The 20,213-nt window shown below is 48.0% G+C and overlaps 1 protein-coding gene across 1 annotated transcript in view; it reads right to left on the reverse strand.

Moving 5' to 3' along the window:
* Positions 1-20,213, reverse strand: part of MYO5B (myosin VB) — a gene marked incomplete at its 3' end in the record, with an annotated part of 387,279 nt that overhangs the window by 72,913 nt on the left and 294,153 nt on the right. Inside the window, exons 15-17 of the mRNA XM_081252328.1 lie at positions 18,740-18,880; positions 17,732-17,829; positions 11,265-11,351 (exon numbers count right to left, since the gene is read on the reverse strand). Of these exons, the coding sequence (XP_081108454.1) occupies positions 11,265-11,351; positions 17,732-17,829; positions 18,740-18,880 (326 nt within the window). The remainder of the gene's footprint in view (positions 1-11,264; positions 11,352-17,731; positions 17,830-18,739; positions 18,881-20,213) is intronic.

Raw genomic sequence — 20,213 nt, forward strand, 5'->3', positions numbered from 1 at the left:
GATGTTCAACTTCATTAATCACCAGAGAAATGCAAATCAAATCACAGTGGGATGCCACTTGACACCCACTAGAATGGCTATAATAAAAAAGACAGACAATAACAAGTGTTGGCAAGAATGTATAGATATGGGAAGCCCCATCCATTGCTGAGAATGTAGAATGGTGCAGCCATGCTGGAAAACAGTGGCAGTTTCTTGAAAGAGTAAAGAGTTATCATATTACCCAGCAATCCTACCTCTAGGTACAAATAGGAGAAAGAAGATACACATGCATACAAAACTATGTACATGAATATTCAGAGCAGTATTATTCATACTTGTTAAGAAGTGCAAATAATTCAAATGTCCATACAAAAACAAGACCCGTATATATGCTGTCTACAAGAGACCCACTTCAGACCTAGGGACACATAAAGACTGAAAGTGAGGGGATGGAAAAAGATATTCCATGCAAATGGAAATCAAAAGAAAGCTGGAGTAGCAATTCTCATATTAGACAAAATAGACTTTAAAACAAAGACTATTACAAGAGACAAAGAGAGACACTACATAATGATCAAGGGATCAATCCAAGAAGAAGATATAACAATCGTAAATACTTATGCACCCAACATAGGAGCACCTCAATACCTAAGGTAAATACTAACAGCTATACAAGGGGAAATCGACAGTAACACAATCATAGTAGGGGACTTTAACACCCCACTTTCACCAATGGACAGATCATCCAAAATGAAAATAAATAAGGAAACACAAGCTTTAAATGATACATTAAATAAGACGGACTTAATTGATATTTATAGGACATTCCATCCAAAAACAACAGAACACACATTCTTCTCAAGTGCTCATGGAACATTCTCCAGGATAGATCATATCTTGGGTCACAAATCAAGCCTTGGTGAATTTAGGAAAATTGAAATCGTATCAAGTACCTTTTCCGACCACAACGCTATGAGACTAGATATCAATTACAGGAAAATCTCTGTAAGAAATACAAACATATGGAGGCTAAACAACACACTACTTAATACCCAAGAGATCACTGAAGAAATCAAAAAGGAAATCAAAAATACCGAGAAACAAATGACAATGAACTCACAACAACCCAAAACCTATGGGATGCAGCAAAAGCAGTTCTAAAAGGGAAGTTTATAGCTATACAAGCCTACCTTAAGAAATAAGAAACATCTCAAATAAACAACCTAAACTTACACCTAAAACAATTAGAGAAAGAAGAACAAAAAAGCCCCAAAGTTAGCAGAAGGAAAGAAATCATAAAGATCAGATCAGAAATAAATGAAAAAGAAATGAAGGAAACGATAGCAAAGATCAATAAAACTAAAAGCTGGTTCTTTGAGAAGATAAACAAGATTGATAAACCATTAGCCAGACTCATCAAGAAAAAAGGGAGAAGACTCAAATCAATAGAATTAGAAATGAAAAAGGAGAAGTAACAACTGACACTGCAGAAATACAAAGGATCATGAGAGATTACTACAAGCAACTATATGCCAATAAAATGGACTACCTGGAAGAAATGGACAAATTCTTAGAAATGCACAACCTTCCAAGAATGAATGCGGAAGAAATAGAAAATATGAACAGATAATAACAAGTACTAAAATTGAAACTGTGATTCAAAATCTTCCAACAAACAAAAGCCCAGGACCAGATGGCTTCACAGGCGAATTCTATCAAACATTTAGAGAAGAACTAACACCTATCCTTCTCAAACTCTTCCAAAATATAGCAGAGGGAGGAACTCTCCCAAACTCATTCTACGAGGCCACCATCACTCTGATACCAAAACCAAAGATGTCACAAAGAAAGAAAACTACAGACCAACATCACTGATGAACATAGATGCAAAAATCCTCAACAAAATACTAGCAAACAGAATCCAACAGCACATTAAAAGGATCATACACTATGATCAAGTGGGGTTTACCCCAGGAATGCAAGGATTCTTCAATACATGCAAGTCAATCAACGTAATACACCATTTACACAAATTGAAGGAGAAAAACCATAGGATCATCTCAATCGATGCAGAGAAAGCTTTCGACAAAATTCAACAATTTATGATAAAAACCCTCCAGAAAGTAGGCATAGAGGGAACTTACCTCAACATAATAAAGGCCATGATGACAAACCCACAGCCAACATTGTTCTCAATGGTGAAAAACTGAAACCATTTTCTCTAAGATCAGGAACAAGACAAGGTTGTCCACTCTCACTGCTATTATTCAATATAGTTTTGGAAGTTTTAGCCACAGGAATCAGAAAGAGAAACAAATAAAAGGAACCAAATCGGAAAAGAAGAAGTAAAACTGTCACTGTTTGCAGATGACATGATACTCTAGAGAATCCTACAGATGCTACCAGAAAACTACTAGAGCTAATCAATGAATTTGGTAAAGTAGCAGGATACAAAATTAATGCACAGAAATCTCTGGTATTCCTATATACTAATGATGAAAAATCTGAAAGTGAAATTAAGAAAACACTCCCATTTACCACTGCAACAAAAAGAATAAAATATCTAGGAATAAACCTACCTAAGCAGACAAAAGACCTGTATGCAGAAAATTATAAGACATTGATGAAAGAAATTAAAGATGATACAAATAGATGGAGAGATATACCATGTTCTTGGATTGGAAGAATCAACATTGTGAAAATGACTCTACTACCCAAAGTAATCTACAGATTCAATGCAATCCCTATCAAACTACCACTGGCATTTTTCACAGAACTAGAACAAAAAAGTTCACAATTTGTATGGAAACACAAAAGACCCTGAATAGCCAAAGCAATCTTGAGAATGAAAAATGGAGCTGGAGGAATCAGGCTCCCTGACTTCGGACTATACTACAAAGCTACAGTAATCAAGACAGTATGGTACTGGCACAAAAACAGAAATGTAGATCAATGGAACAGGATAGAAAGCCCAGAGATAAACCCATGCACATATGGTCACCTTATCTTTGATAAAGGAGGCAGGAGTGTACAGTGGAGAAAGGACAGCCTCTTCAATAAGTGGTGCTGGGCAAACTGGACAGAGACATGTAAAAGTATGAGATTAGATCACTCTGCCTGCCGCTGCAGGGGACGCGGGTTCGTGCCCCGGTCCGGGAGGATCCCACGTGCCGCGGAGCGGCTGGGCCCGTGAGCCATGGCCGCTGAGCCTGTGCTCCGCAATGGGAGAGGACAAAACAGTGAGAGGCCCGCGTACCACAAAAAAAAAAAAAAAAAAAAACACAATGAGGTTTCACCTCACACCAGTTAGAATGGCCATCATCAAAAAATCTAGAAACAATAAATGCTGGAGAGGGTGTGGAGAAAAGGGAACCCTCTTGCACTGTTGGTGGGAATGTAAATGGATATAGCCACTATGGAGAACAGTATGGAGGTTCCTTAAAAAACTACAAATAGAACTACCATATGACCCAGCAGTCCCACTACTGGGCATATACCCTCAGAAAACCATAATTCAAAAAGAGTCATGTACCAAAATGTTCACTGCAGCTCTATTTACAGTAGCCAGGACATGGAAGCAACCTAAGTGTCCATCAGCAGATGAATGGATAAAGAAGATGTGGCACATATATACAATGGAATATTACTCAGCCATAAAAAGGAACAAAACTGAGTTATTTGTAGTGAGGTGGATGGACCTAGAGACTTCATACAGAGTGAAGTAAGTCAGAAAGAGAAAAAAAGAAAATGGTCATGAAGAACCTAGGGGCAAGATGGGAATAAAGACAGACCTACTAGATAATGGACTTGAGGATATGGGGAGGGGGAAGGGTAAGCTGTGACAAAGTGAGAGAGTGGCATGGACATATATATACTACCAAACGTAAAATAGATAGCTAGTGGGAAGCAGCTGCATAGCACAGGGAGATCAGCTCGGTGCTTTGTGACCACCTAGAGGGGTGGGATAGGGAGGATGGGAGGGAGGGAGACACAAGAGGGAAGAGATATGGGGATATGTGTATGTGTATAACTGATTCACTTTGTTATAAAGCAGAAACTGACACACCATTGTAAAGCAATTATACTCTAACAAAGATGTTAAAAATTTTTTTAAAAATGCAGATGTCGGGGCTTCCCTGGTGGCGCAGTGGTTGAGAGTCCGCCTGCCGATGCAGGGGACACGGGTTCGTGCCCCTATCCCGGAAGATCCCACATGCCGCGCAGCGGCTGGGCCCGCGAGCCATGGCCGCGGAGCCTGTGTGTCCGGAGCCTGTGCTCTGCAACGGGAGAGGCCACAGCAGTGAGAGGCCCGCGTACAGAAAAAAAAAAAAAAAAAAAAAAAAAAAAAAAATGCAGATGCCCATCAACTGATGAATGGGTAAAATAAAGTGTGGTGTATTCTTATATTAAAATAGTGTTAAACATTATAAAGGAATAATGTTCTGATGCATGCTACAACATGGATGAACCTTGAAAATATTATCCTAAGTGTAAGAAACCTGACATAAAAGGCCCATGTTGATCACATGTGTGATTCCATTTATATGAAATATCTGGAATATCCGGAATAGGCAAATTTATAGAAAGATGATAGTCATGCATGGGTTCCCAGTGCAAAGCTGACAGGGCGCTCACCCCGCCACGGACACCCCGTATTTGCCTCTCCCTTTATCCCCCACATACGTCCTGGGCCTCTCAGGGGAACACAGGCTGAGACCCAAAGGTGGCCCTGGGTCTGAAGGTCGCTAAGCCCTACTGCAGGGGAAGGGAGACACAAGCCTTCCCCACTGGCTCCATGCTGGAGCCGAGACGCCAGGTGAGGACAGAGGCAAATCTACGCAGTCCCGGCACTGCCCTCAGACAGTCAAGTGGCTGCGATTTACTGGGGAGCCAACACTTGCCTCTGGGCGACAGCTGTAGGGCAGGATGCATCTAAAAATCACCTGGGAAATCTTGTCGAAGGCAGATTCTGAGTCTGAAGCGGCTCCTGGCTTCTGGGAACGCTTACACATGACCGTGATGTGCAGCTGTGGTCAAGAACCCTGCGTCAGACCCTGGTCCCCTGAAATGAGCACAGCACTCAGGGGAGAAAGGGCCAGAACTAAGGGCAGGAAGAGCAGAGATAAAAAATTATTTTGCTCCAAAATAAGTTCTACATTCTTTCTTGGTAGGATTTTTAAAAGCAAGGCGAGTAGCTATGTGTATGTTTGTTTAATCATGATTAAATAGGAAGGTGAACCAAGCAATTTCTCAAGCCTCCATCCAGTTCTCCAATCCTATGCTATTTAGTCCCTACGGGGCAGGGGGGTGAAGCTGGGGAAGGAGTGGAAGTCTTTTTGGAAAGCACCAATGAGTTTTTCTGCCGTGACTGTGAGGTACAGTGGAGAGTTACGGTGAGTTTTTTTCCTAGGATATAAATATTGCATATTCAAGCAGCTCCCCTCTCCACCCCACCACGTTTGTTTTGCATAAGTGGAATTTGCTTCACAATTCCTCCAGGACACAAAGCTGCTCTGAAGCCCTCCGAGGAGGGAGACAGGTGACTGCGCAGGCGTAAGACACCTCCCAGGGGGGGCTGGGAGTCAGGTGCTGGGGGACGAGCCTGTCTTCCTGGACAGCGCATTTATCACGGTGCTTTATGGACGTGATCATGGACATTTTTCTTAGCCACTGTCACATTTCAACTTGAATGATTCATTTTCATTTTTTTTTTTTTTTTTTTTTCTTTTTGCGGTATGCGGGCCTCTCACTGTTGTGGCCTCTCCCGTTGCGGAGCACAGGCTCCGGATGCGCAGGCCCAGCGGCCATGGCTCACGGGCCCAGCCGCTCCGCGGCATGTGGGATCCTCCCAGACCGGGGCACGAACCCGTATCCCCTGCATCGGCAGGCGGACTCTCAACCACTGCGCCACCAGGGAGGCCCTTCATTTTCATTTTAAATCAGACTCACAGAGGGCCATAATTCTTAGGGAGGATAAAAACAGACAGGTATACTGAAGCCTGAGACCAGGGTGAGGGAGCACCAGAGGCAGCTGCTGGCCAGCAACTCTGCATTCATCCTCTCTGGCTTGGTGGACTGTGCGGGCACTGGCATCTATTAATTACAGAACAGGGCTAAGAGTTCCACACCCAGGGCATCAGTAGGCTGGATGCAGGAACCTGGCCTAAGATCCCAGCTCAAAAGGGCTGCTTTTGGCTCGGGCTCCTTGGGGAAGAGCCCTCTGGACATTTCATCACAAGTCCCTGCCACCCTGGACCATGCGTTCCCTTTCTCTTTGCCATTTTCTTCCCTGTAAAGTGATACCTGCCCTGTGGCCATAGAAGTAGGAGAAATGTAGGAAAATGTTATAAGTTGTAATCCCCGTAATCAAAGAAACCATTCAAGTTTCCTTTGGAGACAGCTGTGCAAAGCTATGGCTGCCTGACGAGCTCATGCACGTGAAATCACTTGGTTGCACTGAGTCTCAGCAGCCAAGGCAGCTTTAGTCTTTTTGTGATGACCCTCTGGTCCCACGAAGGGCTCCTCAAGTCAGGTCAACAAAATGACTGCTCACCTCTACACTGAGGGAGCACATGTGACACCTGTGTGTTTCCTTCAGTGGCAAACACCTTGACAGGCACATAGTATCCGTTAAACCTCACTCAATTCACCCCCCAAACACAGGAGCCACACACCAGGCTTCTGGATGAAGCAGTTAGGTAGCATCTTGTTTTAAACCAGCGAGGTCACTCCACGTGGCTACCAAGGCTGGCACATACCGAAAGTCAGGCCATGTGCAGAGTCAGAGACTACGGGTGTGGTGGTCTGGCCCGCGGCCCTTCCCCCTCACCACTCACCTTCCAAATAAATGCCACCCGAGGTGCTGTGACTTGGCGGTAGGGAGAAGTTAGGATCCAACTGAAATAATATGGATGATTCAACTCCGTCTCAACACCAACAAAAGTGTCACAACACTATGGTGCCTCTTTCTAAAAGTTAGTATTTCAAATGGCAGTTTGGGGAGGAAATCCTCTCTTTGACCCTTCAGCAAAATCTGCTAAGATAGCAAATAGGAGGAGGATATGGAACGCAGTGTTCTGGAGCTTATCCCAAACATTTAAATCACAGCATTAAGTAACATTTTCTGTGATACCAAAAAATACCAGGCTTTCTTTCCTTCCCTACAATACCTTTCTAACATCCAACTGTGTTTTGCAATTACGAAAGCAAAAGGTACAGATGCCCTTGTAATTATCTGCTGGGAATAAGTCTGAAACAATTAGGGAGGAAGGGAAAGACACCCATCAGCTGCCCTGTAAGAGGACAGCAAGTCTGTGGGCATCTCCACTTCACTGGCAACTCTGCCTGCAGCCAGGCGGAATGAACAGCAGGAGGAGTGGTTCTCCATATGAACCGAAAGACTTGGAGGGAATGCATTCTCTTGGCTGCCAAGGAACGGGTTGTCTGGATGAGGCAAAAAGCACCCCTGGCACGCTAAGACTGGAGGACTGAGCAGGGGGAACAGGCACTGAGCTGATCTCCCCCATCACTGGACAGGAAGAGCAACCTACCATCCCTTCCAGACCCAGACCTCACGCTGCACCCTGACTGGCAGTAACCTCCCGGTGCCTCCGCATCAATCCGAATCCTCCTCACCCTTCAAGGCCCAGCTCACGTCTTACCTCCTCCATGAAGCCATGTTTCCTCCTAAACTTGCACCTACAACAGTTAGTTGTTCTTTAACTGCTTTAGGCGTGTAGCACTCACTCCTCCTAGACTGTGAGCTCCTGGTGGGCAGAGGCCATGCCTTACATCCTTAATTCCCTCAGAGCAATCGGCATGGAGCTAGATGCTCGATACGGGATGAGACGTGCTGTGGAAGGACAGGTTAACGGGAGAAAGGGATACCATGAAGGCAAGGAAACCTTCTCATGCTACAAAACCTCACTGGAGACCACAGGAGTAAAACGCTCTCCCCTTCCTCTTCCACCTCCCAAACAGATGGTTTTGTACTGTATCAGCAAAACCAGCGGGTGGCACACGCTGTCACTCCGATTGATTTCTCAGTGAGGCTGTGAGGAAGCTCCATGGGTGAATCAGAGGTGACACAGATGAGCAGGGGCCTCTGCCTGAAGCATGGTCTACAGTTAAGCATGTCAGACTCAAAGACTTCTAGCCTTTCCTTGACGTTCTCCAAGAAAAGAGGGTCATGCCCTCCGCAAGTCATTTGTCCTACTATTAAACAAGTCATTCTGTTAGAAAGTTCTTGGCGAAACAGGTGGCTCCTTGTATACTGAGACGGGTCCCCAAGCTTCCATCTACCTTAGACTATCTCATTTTCACAGGGTCCCAACGTTCACGCCTCCCATTGGACAGGCCCACCATCAGCACCCATTATATGTTACACACAAAGATGAGCGCCTGGGTTTCTCTGCTTACCTCCAGACCTCTGCACTGTATGGCACAGGTATGCTTGTGAGGACCCGTGGTCCCTAAGTTTCCCGCACAGGGACCCTCAACAGTTTAACATGGGACATCTCAGCTCTACTCTGTTTTGACGTAGTTCAGACAATTCTTTGACCTTTTCAACTGCTTGGAGAGTTTTGAGAACTCCAGAATGCTCTTTTGAGGCAACCAGGCACATCAGGATTTCACAAAAACAAAGCTAGAAATGTCTGATATAGACATGTCCTACCCCGATAATTACCCCAGAAGGATGCAGCTTCTCGCTCATATCTGGATGAGGAATAAATATGTTATTAAATGCTTATGTGCCTGGCACTGTGCTGAGGACTTCAGATGCATTACCTCATTTATCACAACAGTCTATGAAGTAAGTATGATCATGCTACTAAACGATGAGGGAACCCAGGCTCAGAGAGATTAACTTACTCGCCTGTGGTCACCCAGCCTAGGAGTCTGGGAGCTGACACTGAAATCTAGGCCTGACTCCGAAGCCCAAGGTCCAACCACCAGGTTCTGAGGGCTCCAGTCCAGGCTGCGCTTCTGCAATCTGGTCTTTTATTTACAAGCTGGAGAGGGCAGGGAGCAGCTCCACACCAGGCCTCCAGCCTGGGCCCAGCCCACAGGACTCCACCTGCCCCTCACTCCTCAGAGACACCTGTTTGGAAGAAGAGTGAAGAAACGCTTCACTGATGTAAGCAGTTAAGATGTTTGCCAACCACCACCCAGCAGAGCAGGGCAGGGTGATTCTAGTCCAGCCCGAGCACAGCCAGCTGGTGACCCTGGGCAGCTCACTTCCTTCTCGGGGCCTCCCTGGTGAAGGTGCATCTTAAATCAGGAAGCACCCACACCTATACGTACAGCTAAAGTGAGCTCAGGCCACAACACACTTTCTACTACAAACTGCCACCTTCTATTTTCCATCTGAAGTTATTTCGTTAAACAAACAAGATGTTGGCCACAGCCCATTAAATTGCTTTCCTGACCCCCTAGTGGGTTGCGATGCAGTTTTGAGAGATGCTGGACTAAAGATGGGGGATTAAAGAGACCTTTCTGGGAGCCCAGCAGATAGAAGAGCCAGGAGCCGGAGTGGGGCCCGGCTGCCAGTAGAACACGGTTTGAAAACCAGTGGCTCAACAGCTCCTTAGCGTCCTTGTCAAGTTCTTAAGTGGAACAAACTATGCGTGGTCTGAACCCTGTGCTTGGAGCATCACTGAAAGGCCGTCCAATCAGCCAGGCTACAATACTTGAACTCAAGATTGAACCACTGTGCCCGCAGCCTGAGCCCCTTCCGCTCAGTCAAAAGGCTGATGTGGGTGCTGCAGGGCAGCAAGAAGGAGCACAGAGCCTTCACCTAAGAAGGGCAAGCGCGGCCCACCTCATTAATCATGGAGTTGTCAGCCAGTTGTGTGCAGACCCCAAGGTCCAAAAATGAGATGGAGCCCCAGGACACTCCTCGTCTGTCTTCTAAGAAGAGATATGTGGTTGAAAGACAGTAATAGCAGCCTTCCACCCCCAGCTGGAGCAGATCGTTCTGAGCAATGCCTGAACCTGCTGGGTTTTGAGAAGCTGCATGGATGTTGCAGATTAGTGACAGTTCTTTGCACTTTCCAGGTCAAATGCAAATTCCTAATTCCATCAGCAACTTCCTTCCCAGGTGTGACATCTGGGAGCCGTTGATGGTTAAGTTGTTTCTGGGTAACTGACCACTGCATATGAATGTTTCCTCAGCTGCAGTGGGAAAGTGCCAGGTGGAGATGGCAGGAGAGGGGCTGGGCTGCCTCTCCTCCTCCCCATTTCTGGCTCCTTCCTCCTTCCGACACTTAGAGGACCTTCTTCAGACAGGTGGGTCCCTGTGGAAAATACCACAGGCTCTGGGTTGCTACAGTGCTCTGTTCGGCTCCAGTTCCTGGCAGAAGATGTTTGGCTTATGTGATTTCACGGGGGCTAGTTGGTTGCTAGCACCCCTATTTCAGGCCAGTGTCCAGCAGGGGGGATCCACGGTCTTGGCACAGCTTCAACAGACACTGGGGTGGCTCAATGGCCTATCCACAATGCAAATCAGATCATGATAGCGGTCTTTTAACTCAAAGAAATGACATTTTTCATCATATATTTGATTCTATATTAAAAGGTAAAGGGGTCCATTGACAGATGGATAAACAAAATGTGGTCTCTACATATAAGGGACTATTATTCAGCCTTAGAAAAGGAAGTTCTGACACATGCTACAACATGGATGAATTTTAAAAACATTATGAGAAGTGAAATATGCCAGGCACTAAAAGACAAACACTGCATGATTCCACTTCCATGAATCATCAGTGTAGAGTCATCAAAATCATAGAGACAGAAAGTAGAATGCTGGCTGCCAACGGAGGGAATGGTGAGGAGTGCTTAATGGGTACAGTTTCAGTTTTGCAAGATGAAAGAGTTCTGTGGATGAATAGTGGTGATGGTTGTACAAATATGAATGGACTTAGTACCACTGAACTGTACACTTAAAAATGATTAAGATGGTAAATGTTAGTGTATTTTACCACAGTAAAGAACAAACAAGCAAAAGGTAAAGAGGACAAGGTAGGACTTGGGCACAGGAGAAACCCCCTTGGCAACTCCAGCCAGCTTGACACCCAGACCAATGCCAAGTTGAAATCTGAAAAGCTGTCCAGGAGGCTGTTACTGTTGACACCCGTATTTCTTAGCCCAAACTGAAATTCTTTTGTCTGTCAGCACCCTGCTTGAGCCCTCAGTGTTGGGGAACATTTCTGGAGGCTCTGTCTCGGGGGACAGCACAGAAGAGGGTTCCCTGGGGAGCCAGGCTCCAGGGGCCATGGTACCTGGACGGGTAGCCAGCTGCGCTGATCCGAATGGTCTCCAACACCCCGCACGCTCGGAGCTGCTGCACTGCTCTCTTCGGGTCAAAGCTGAAAAACACAAGACAAGCAGTGAGTGCCACACGGCAAAGTAATGCACCAGGGGAGAGGGAGAGCCCACCCCCTCCTGCACAGGCACCCTGGAGCTCAAGGTCAGGGGCCAAGCACAGACTGAAGGACAGTGACTGGCAGCACATGAGCCATCTCAGCATCTTCAGTTCTGTGCACATTCTTATTCTCACCCGGGATACTCCTCTTCTCTGCCCCCTGCATTCCGTCCACCCACCAAGGCTCATTCCTGCTTCCTCTACAGAGCCTTCCCTCATTATTTCCATACACAGGGGCGTCTGTCTTAATTCAACGGCCAAATCATATACACTCGGCACCACAAGGATTATTCGGCTCCAGAGTTAAAAGGGGGAGTGTCTCAGGCCAAGCAGACCTGGGTTTGAATCATGACGTGATCACGTATAGCTGCATGTGTGACTTGGGGCAAGTCACATAACCTTGCAGGGCAGTATCTTCATCTGTCAAGTGGGGATCACAGAAGTGTCCCTTTTAGAGGGTTAGTGTGAATATGAAATGTAATGGCCCATGACAGCAGTGAGAACAGCGCCTAGCAGAACGTAAGGGCGCACGTGTTGTTAGCTCCTATCATGATAGCTGCCCAGTTACGAATCATATAGATGAAGAACTTTATCTTCCTGTCTTTAGAGATATGAGCCATGATTTCAACAACTCACCCACTGTAAAATGCTACGTTTAGCACTGAAAACCCAGTTTTTATTCTGGGTATGTGTGTATGTGTATGTCTGGGTATACGTGTATGTCCTACACATATACCGAGTAGGACACTGGAATAAAAAGTCAGACACGGTCTGGATTTTCTAAGAGTGTCCACACTTGAAGAGGAGAGAAGTGTACAGAAGAGGTAAACCACAAGGCAGTATGTGATAAAGGTGGTAAAAATGCTGAAAGAAACTGGAGGGAAAGATGTTGAGGTTGGCTGGGGTAATCAGGGAGTCTTCGTGGAGAAAGAATTAAGCTGAACTAGAAGGAATCCTTTATATTTGGGATGAGGAATAAGTGTTTCCATTTCTTTCTGGCTGTTCTGAAGCCCGGCTACAAGCCGAGGGCCTCTTGCTCCTTGCACTCTGGGAGGAGGGAGGGCAGGGGTGAGGCCCTCCAGACTCAGTCCCGGATCCTGCGGATCGTACTGGCTTCAGCGCACACCTGGCCGGGCAGTCGGGCAGCCTACTTGCCCTGTTGGGTAAATGCAGATGGCAGCTTCTTTACTTCTAGGACCCGAGAGGGCTCAGCAGGCAACCTCTCACCGCATCTGTCTGCCACGCTCCTGGACAGCCCCAGATGCTCTTCTCCCAGCAGCTGGACCCATTCAGGATTCTGGAACTCTGCAGGAAGGACCTGGCCTGGGGTCGGCCGCCTTGATTCACATCCCTCCATGGGACACACCCTCTCTGTCCTCCCATCTCTACGACCTGCTCGGCCCCTGGTCAAGTTGCTCTCTTACGCTGAGTTGCACGTGGGCCAGGGGTCCCGGAGTCCACTGAGGCAGATGGTGCCCTGGGCTCAGCGGGCACTTGGTGGTGGGGAAACAGCAGGCATTTTCCAAGTGACTGAAGACCGCGAGCTGACCTTCCCCGGGCACTCTCTTGGTTCCAATGCACGGGGCTCGGCGTCCCAGGAGATGCCCTCATCCTCCTCCAGGCCTGGCCTCACTCTGACTTCCTCCTGCCTCCCCCTGCCTGCCCAAGTCCTACCTTCTTTGGACACCCAGCTCGTCCATAAAGTCTTCCTGATGACTCCAGCCCCAGGGTGAACAGGGCACTTTGTTCAACTAAGTGCTGAATTCTGCAGAGTCCTGAATACCAACAGTTACTTCAGAGGAGTTAATTTCATCTTTTTAGGCAGAGAAAAAGCTCCTTAGTGGAGGGTCTTACAGGACAAAAGGAAACACTCGTGCCAAGACTAGACCGTAGGCTGAACCTCTTACTATGCCACCTACTTTGCAATTCTGCTGAGGCCGCCCCAGGATCCGGCTCAGTTCTGGGATCCGAGGAGGACCTTCTTACGGGTGGTGGTGATCAGTTTCATAAGAAGCTGTATGTCGAAGGGACATAAAGGCTGCCTGTGACCTCGAGAGATCCAAGGCGGCCTTTGGGAGGCAGGCTCTGCCGTTTACAGGTTCTGCTCCTCTCGCCTCTCAAGCGGTCAGCTGGGCCCCGAGTCAGGAACGCAACGTGGACGTGCTTGTCCTCGGGAAAGGTTTTCTGCTCACAGCAGCCTCTCCCTCGAGGCACCCTGCTGCCGGGACCTCGACTGGCCATCGGCTTCTTCCCTTTGCTTGGCACAACTACGGGGTCAAGTTCAACCTGCTGCACGTGGTAGGGACGGGCAGCATGCTTGGCGAGCATCTGTGACCTCTAGTCCTTTGTGAGCTGTGGGTCTACCTGGGGTCCCTACTTCCTCCAGGACCTCCTGCTGCTTCCTGGGTGGAAAAATGAGCTAACTGTCCCTGAGAGGCCCTTCCCTCCTTCAAAGGACTATTACTCTCCCCCAGCACCCCCATCTCCTCCTGCTCTGGACCCCTGTATCATGTCTGTGAAAACTGGGCATGCCAGCTCTGGACCAGGTCCTGTCTGATGGCTGGGGAGCGGCTTGGGAACGTGAGCCCCACTCCCATGCAGTGCTGGGGAAGCTCTTTGGGGGAAACGTCTTCTCTTGGGGCCCACACACCGAGTTGGTCCCATGGAAGGCATGTGGCAAATCATTTTTGAACTCAGCTTTAACATTCTTCCCTGCTTCTTGATGACCTCAGCAAAATCCCGTCCTTCGTCACACATCCTCTTCCCCGTGGTGGGGGAAACGAGCAAGGCTGAAGTCGGGAACTTGGAGTGGCCTCAGCTCTGCCACCAACAGCTAATGTCACCTTGGGCAAAACACTCTCTCTGGACCCCGTCTTCCTCACTCATTCAATGAGAGCTGAGAATATCTGCCCAACTCTATAATCTACTGGTTTGCTGTAATGATCAAGTGATGTAAAAGAGAGGAAGCTGTTAGAAAAAAACCGAGAAGATAGTATACCAAGAAGATGCTGCCATGACCCTCCCCGTCTACACACCCCCAGGGGACACGTAAAGCTTGCCAGCCTTCTGTACCTTAATCTCATCTCCCTGATAGTAAAGAAAACTCACTGTTAAACTCTCTCAGTCTGCCTCCCTGCATCAGTTACCAGTAACTGAAGTGAAGACCAGCCCTTCCACCTATTAAATTAGGGAGGGCCGCAGTGCAGACAAGCAACACCTAAGTCTGGACTGAAAAATTACCAAAGATATGTAAGGGTCCAACTGCTGAAACGCAGGGTTATACTCTCCTCTCTCAATAAACCGTGCAGGTTCAGCAGAGCTGGAGGCTTGCTGGACGCAGAGTGAGACCTCCTCCCGTGGCGCAACCTGATTGATTTCCGCACAGGCTGCCTGGGGCTCTGCGGTGCTGTGCACGCAACACGCAGGACTCCGGGGTGCTCAGGACCACCCGCTTCTAAGATCAGTGGACTGGCCTTCAGGAAACCTGGCCAGTTCCTCCGACGAGCCAACCCAGATGATCACACACACTCTAGGCCACCTCCTCCTTCCTGGACACTTCATGCCCTCTCGTCTCTGTGCTGCTGTGGCTTCTACAGACCCACTGACAGCCACTCCTTCCATGTGGTCAACAGTTATGTGTGGCTGGCAACTCCTTAAGGATGAAGGCTACGTCTTATTCATTGTCATTCCACCTGTCCTAGCCCAGTGCTCAGGACAGATGGTTTCTGAATACAGGAAGAGGTAGAAAGAAAGACTTTTATAAAAGAGATGCTAACAAAGCATGCAGTGCAGGACAGCGGCTCTCCACTGGGGGCAATTTTGCCCTCCAAGGAACATGTGGTGATGCTTTAAAACATTTTTAGTCATCACAATAATAGGGATGTTCCCGTCTAGTGGGTAGAGGCCAGGGATGCTGCTAAGCTTCTTCCAGCGCACAGGACACCCCACAGCAAAGAATTCCCTGGGCCAAAATGTCAAGAGTGCTGAGGTTGAGAAAGCCTAGTTTTAGGGGATGGGAGGAGGGATATAGAACTTCCCTTCCAGAACGTCAACATCATATATTTTAATGATGTATACATTTTTATACTTGTCACAAATAATCCCCATTATCTCCTTGAATTCTTCCATCAGGATAATTATTTCTTTAACCACAATGAACAGATGAGGAAATGAGACTAAGAGGGTAGAGGAAATGAGACTAAGAGGGTAAAGGACTAGTTTGGGATTAGCCAAATAACTGGTAGCAGAGAATCCAGGCTTTCTGACTTGGTTCTGTATTTCCCCCCATTTTCTTTACTGGGAGGAAGATTTTGCTCCTGAAGGAAAAGGAGGGTTTTAGAAAAATGGGATATTGGGACTAGAAAGTCCCTTTGAAAGTCCCCAGTGTCTTCTCTCACTTGGGAGGGGAGACCCAGCATGAGAACTCGGCACATGGCGGGCGTCCGGTCTGACGAATGAACTGCCCAAGGTCGCACTGGCTGGGGGGTCTCCCGGGCCCAGCACGCCGCTCCTGACCTTCACACATAATCTAAGTCTTTCACACATGCTGTGTGTCTAACAGCCTCCTTTCTTCTGGAGGCAGCTGGTAAACAGATGCCCCACGGGGGGAATTCCTAAGCGTGTCTCGGAAACTTGGAGGAAGGGAGAAGAATGAACGGTCAGCACGCTTGAGAGAAGGCTGATTTGACGCTGTCTTCCTAACCTTTTTCAGCATAAGTGGAAGTCAAGCTTTATTAACTGACACAAATTGCAGAAGGCAGTTCAGATATTCAATCTGAGAGTCAGAGTTGCCAAAATAAATTATTTCACAGAAAGAAATTATGCCAGGACCAAAAAGGAAATCAGAAAGATGGGAAGAAAGTGCTTGAAAAATTTAAAAATATCCCTTCTCCGGCCAGAGGGAATAGCACATGTGGAGGCTCGGGGTAACAGAAGAAGAGGCTGCGCAGAGGTGAGTGAGAGACCATCCTAAAGGCGCAGGGCAGTATTCCAGGCAAGAAATGAAGAGAGTCTGAAACAAGGCCAAAGTGGAAGGGAGAGACGAGGGAGACCAGTGTGAGAAATTTTCAAGTAGACTCCATGGGACTTTGACAACGACTGGATCCTGGGGAGTAAGGGAGAGGGAAGAATCAAGGGTCATGCTGTCCAATATGGAAGCCACTAGCCACTTGTAAGTAATTAAAATGAAATTAAGAATTCACTTTCTCAGTCACACCAGCCACATTGCAAGAACTAGTGGCTACCATGTTGGTCAAGGCAGATTATAGAAGAGTTCCATCATCACAGAAAGTTCTACTGGACAGCACCGGTCCAGAGAGACCTCAGGTTTCTGGTTTGGAAGAACGAAGTTTGGTGGGTGGATGAGATGTCAGGAAATCATTATGCCATTTACTACAACAGAGACCAAGTAAAGAGGAAACATTCAAGGGGGAAAGGATGAGTCTGGTGTCACACACGTTGAATGTGAGGAGGCCAATGAAGCTGCAGCAGGCCTGCAGAAAGGCTGGCTGGAATCTGGCACAACCCAGAAATGACAAAGATACTGAAGAGTCACTGCTACCCAGATTTGGGTGAGGTCAACCATTTCTTCCAGAAATGGAAGAAAATTTTGAAGGTAGGAGTAGTGGCAGAATTTGGGTTAGAGTGAGGGGAAGGTGAGCAAGTGTGGGTAACTCCGCAAGCCCAGCAGGAGAGGGGATGTGAGAAATGGGACCATCTGCATTAACACACTGCTTGAGGTTATGTTTCCTCAATCAAGAAGCCTTCCCTGGGCTTCCCTGGTGGCGCAGTGGTTGAGAGTCCGCCTGCCGATGCAGGGGACGCGGGTTCGTGCCCCGGTCCGGGAAGATCCCACATGCCACGGAGTGGCTGGGCCCGTCAGCCATGGCCGCTGAGCCTGCGCGTCCGGAGCCTGTGCTCTGCAACAGGAGAGGCCGCAATGGTGAGAGGCCTGCGTACCGCAAAAAAAAAAGAAAAAAAAAAAAGAAGCCTTCCCTGACCACTCCGGACGTGCTCCTGTCTCTGAACTGAGCAGTCACTGTGAGACGCACTACGTCTGCATTTAACGGCACACTTCTAAGTGGTTCTTGGATTCGTGGGCACATTCAACACCACTGTAAGCAACAGGGGATCGGGGAACTGGATCTTCTCATATCCCTGAATCCTCCAGACGGCAGACAGGTACAACCTGTATTCGGCATATAAACCAAGTGGGGAGTGCAGGATCAGCTACTCATCCTGCTGAAGATTGCAGACCTCTGAGAGGCTGTGCCTTCCCCTGCTGCACCTGAACTTGTAAGGCCACACGAAGAGGCTGGCACTCACCAGAAGGGGAGCTTCTCGTCATTGGGCTTGATGCAGCGGACGTAGTGCGGCGTTGTGGTGTTCAGGGTCTCCATGAGCAGCTGCAGGGAGGTGCGGAACTGGGGATACAAAGATCAGTGACTGGTGATTTATTTGTCTTCCGCTTTGTGGATGAATAAGGAACAAAAAGGAGCACACACAGACTGGTGGTAATATCTGTCAATGCTCTTATTGCTTAGATCATTACTGTTTAACCCAGGACAGGGGGACACCCAGGGACCTGGTGTCAGACTCCAGCTCTGACAGCTGCCTGGCTGCATGACCAAAACCAAGGCCCTCCCACGTCCCCAGCACCGGGGCTCCTCAAAGCACGTGGGGAGAGACCGCCCGGGTATGTCTCATTCAGTGCCCTGATCAGATGAGATAAGGTGAGCAAGTGCTAAGAGCGTGAGAGGGACCATCGCTGTGAATGGAGGCCCGTGAGTCCTGAACGTGAGGCCCTGGAGCCCTGACACGTGGTGCCCGGGCGTCCCGGGAATTAACTGCCTTATAGGAAATGCTCAGAGCCGGGAATCCATCGAAGTATTAAGGTCAGTGGTTGCCAGGGGCTCAGCAGGCACTCTCTTCTCTTGGGAGACACACTGGACATAAAATCCCACAGCAGGAGCTGTTTCTCAGTTTTTGGGTCCCCAGGCTATTGACCCCTCCCTCAACAACTGCACCTCTAGACCCCTGGCCTCGCCCACAGGTGTCTGTGGTCCGGCAACATCTACAATCCCCATGGGGATTAGACGCATGGTGTGGGGCTGGAGTCATCCTCTTTCTCTCTCCTGCCAGTTCCCTCAAGAGAAGGTTTCGCAGTTTCCGTCTTCAAAGGGCACAGAAAGACGGGGCTGGGTGCTGGGGATGCGGATGCTGAGGCCACTCTGGCCTCCCTCTGACTCTGCACCTACATCCTTCGTCTCCAGAGAGGCAGCCCCGCTACACGTGCCAGGGCCCACAGCTCCCGCCATGAGGCCTGGGGCTGACCTGGTGGCCCACGGTTTTCTTGTGCTCCTTGTTGGAGGCTTTCAGGGGGGGTTTGGCAGAGCGAACGCTGATCTTTGAAGATATGGCGGCGGCAGGAGCAGAGTCTTTGCCATCATGGAACAAGTCAGCCACCAGGGGGAGCTAGAAACAAACACAGGAAGAAGACAGAGAACAAGGGTTCTTGGACTTCAGGCAGCTTACACTCTTTGCAAGTAGCTTTCCAATACACGCCTGAGAGAACTGGAAACACACGTCCACATTATTCCTAAGAGCGTTACACACGCACAGCACTATTCCTAATGCCCACAAAGCAGGAACAACCCAAATGCCCATCAACTGATGAACAGATGAGCAGACTATGGTGAATACCTGCAATGCAATATTACTCAACAAAAAATATAAAGGAATGAAGCCTCATACGTGCTACAACCTGCGTGAACCTTGGGAACATGCCAAGTGAAAGAAGCCGGACAGAGAAGACCACACAGTGTGTGATTCCATTTACAGGAAATGTCCAGGGGACAGAAGGTAGTATTCGGTTTGCCAGGGGCGAAGGGAGGGGCAAAGTGCAATGCCTGCTGATGGGGACAGAGTTTCTTTTGGGAGTGATGAAAATATTCTGGAATTTAGCATGGCGATAGTTGTACAACTTGGTGAATATTCTAAAACCACTGAATTACATAATTTAAAAGGGTGAACTTTTTTTTTTTTTTTTTTTTGCGGTACGCGGGCCTCTTACTGTCGTGGCCTCTCCCGTTGTGGAGCACAGGCTCTGGACGCGCAGGCTCAGCAGCCATGGCTCACGGGCCCAGCCGCTCCGCGGCATGTGGGATCTTCCCGGACCAGGGCACAAACCCGTGGCGGACTCTCAACCACTGCGGACTCTCAACCACTGCACCACCAGGGAAGCCCAAAAGGGTAAACTTTTGGTACAAGAATTATATCTCAATTTAAAGAAAGGAAAAAAGTAATTTTCCCAGACAATCTCACTTAACCTTTACCTACAAAGATGGACAAAACTTCTTTCCCTTCTGGTGTGGTAGAAGGTAGCTATGTTCTAAGAAAACTGTTTAACTTTTTCCATACTTATTATTACTGGGTCTTGTAAAGTTATTTAACTTCCTTAAGCCTTATTTTCTTCATCAGTAAAATAGGGATAAGAATGTACCCATTATGTGGAGTTGTTATGAGACTAAATAAGAATTCCTCTCTGTTAATGCACTGTGTGTACCAGGGTGAAGATCAGACCATGCATGAGGGGCAGGTGGGACACAGAGTCCCAGCCCTCCCCCGTCCCCTACAAAACGAGTCCTGCCAGCATCCCTTGGGGAAGTGGATGCTGGGGATAGAATCAAGTGTTGTAAGGCCACTACCACATGCCTGCATGTGGGGAGGGAACAAAAGGAGCCCCAGGCCCCACTCTCCAACCCTGAGCCACTCCCAGTCCCAACAGAAGAGCGGCTCAAATGCTTGT

This window comes from Mesoplodon bidens (assembly GCF_964165515.1).
Source record: "Mesoplodon bidens genome assembly, chromosome: 13".
In the NCBI taxonomy this organism is placed as follows: Eukaryota; Metazoa; Chordata; class Mammalia; order Artiodactyla; family Ziphiidae; genus Mesoplodon; species Mesoplodon bidens.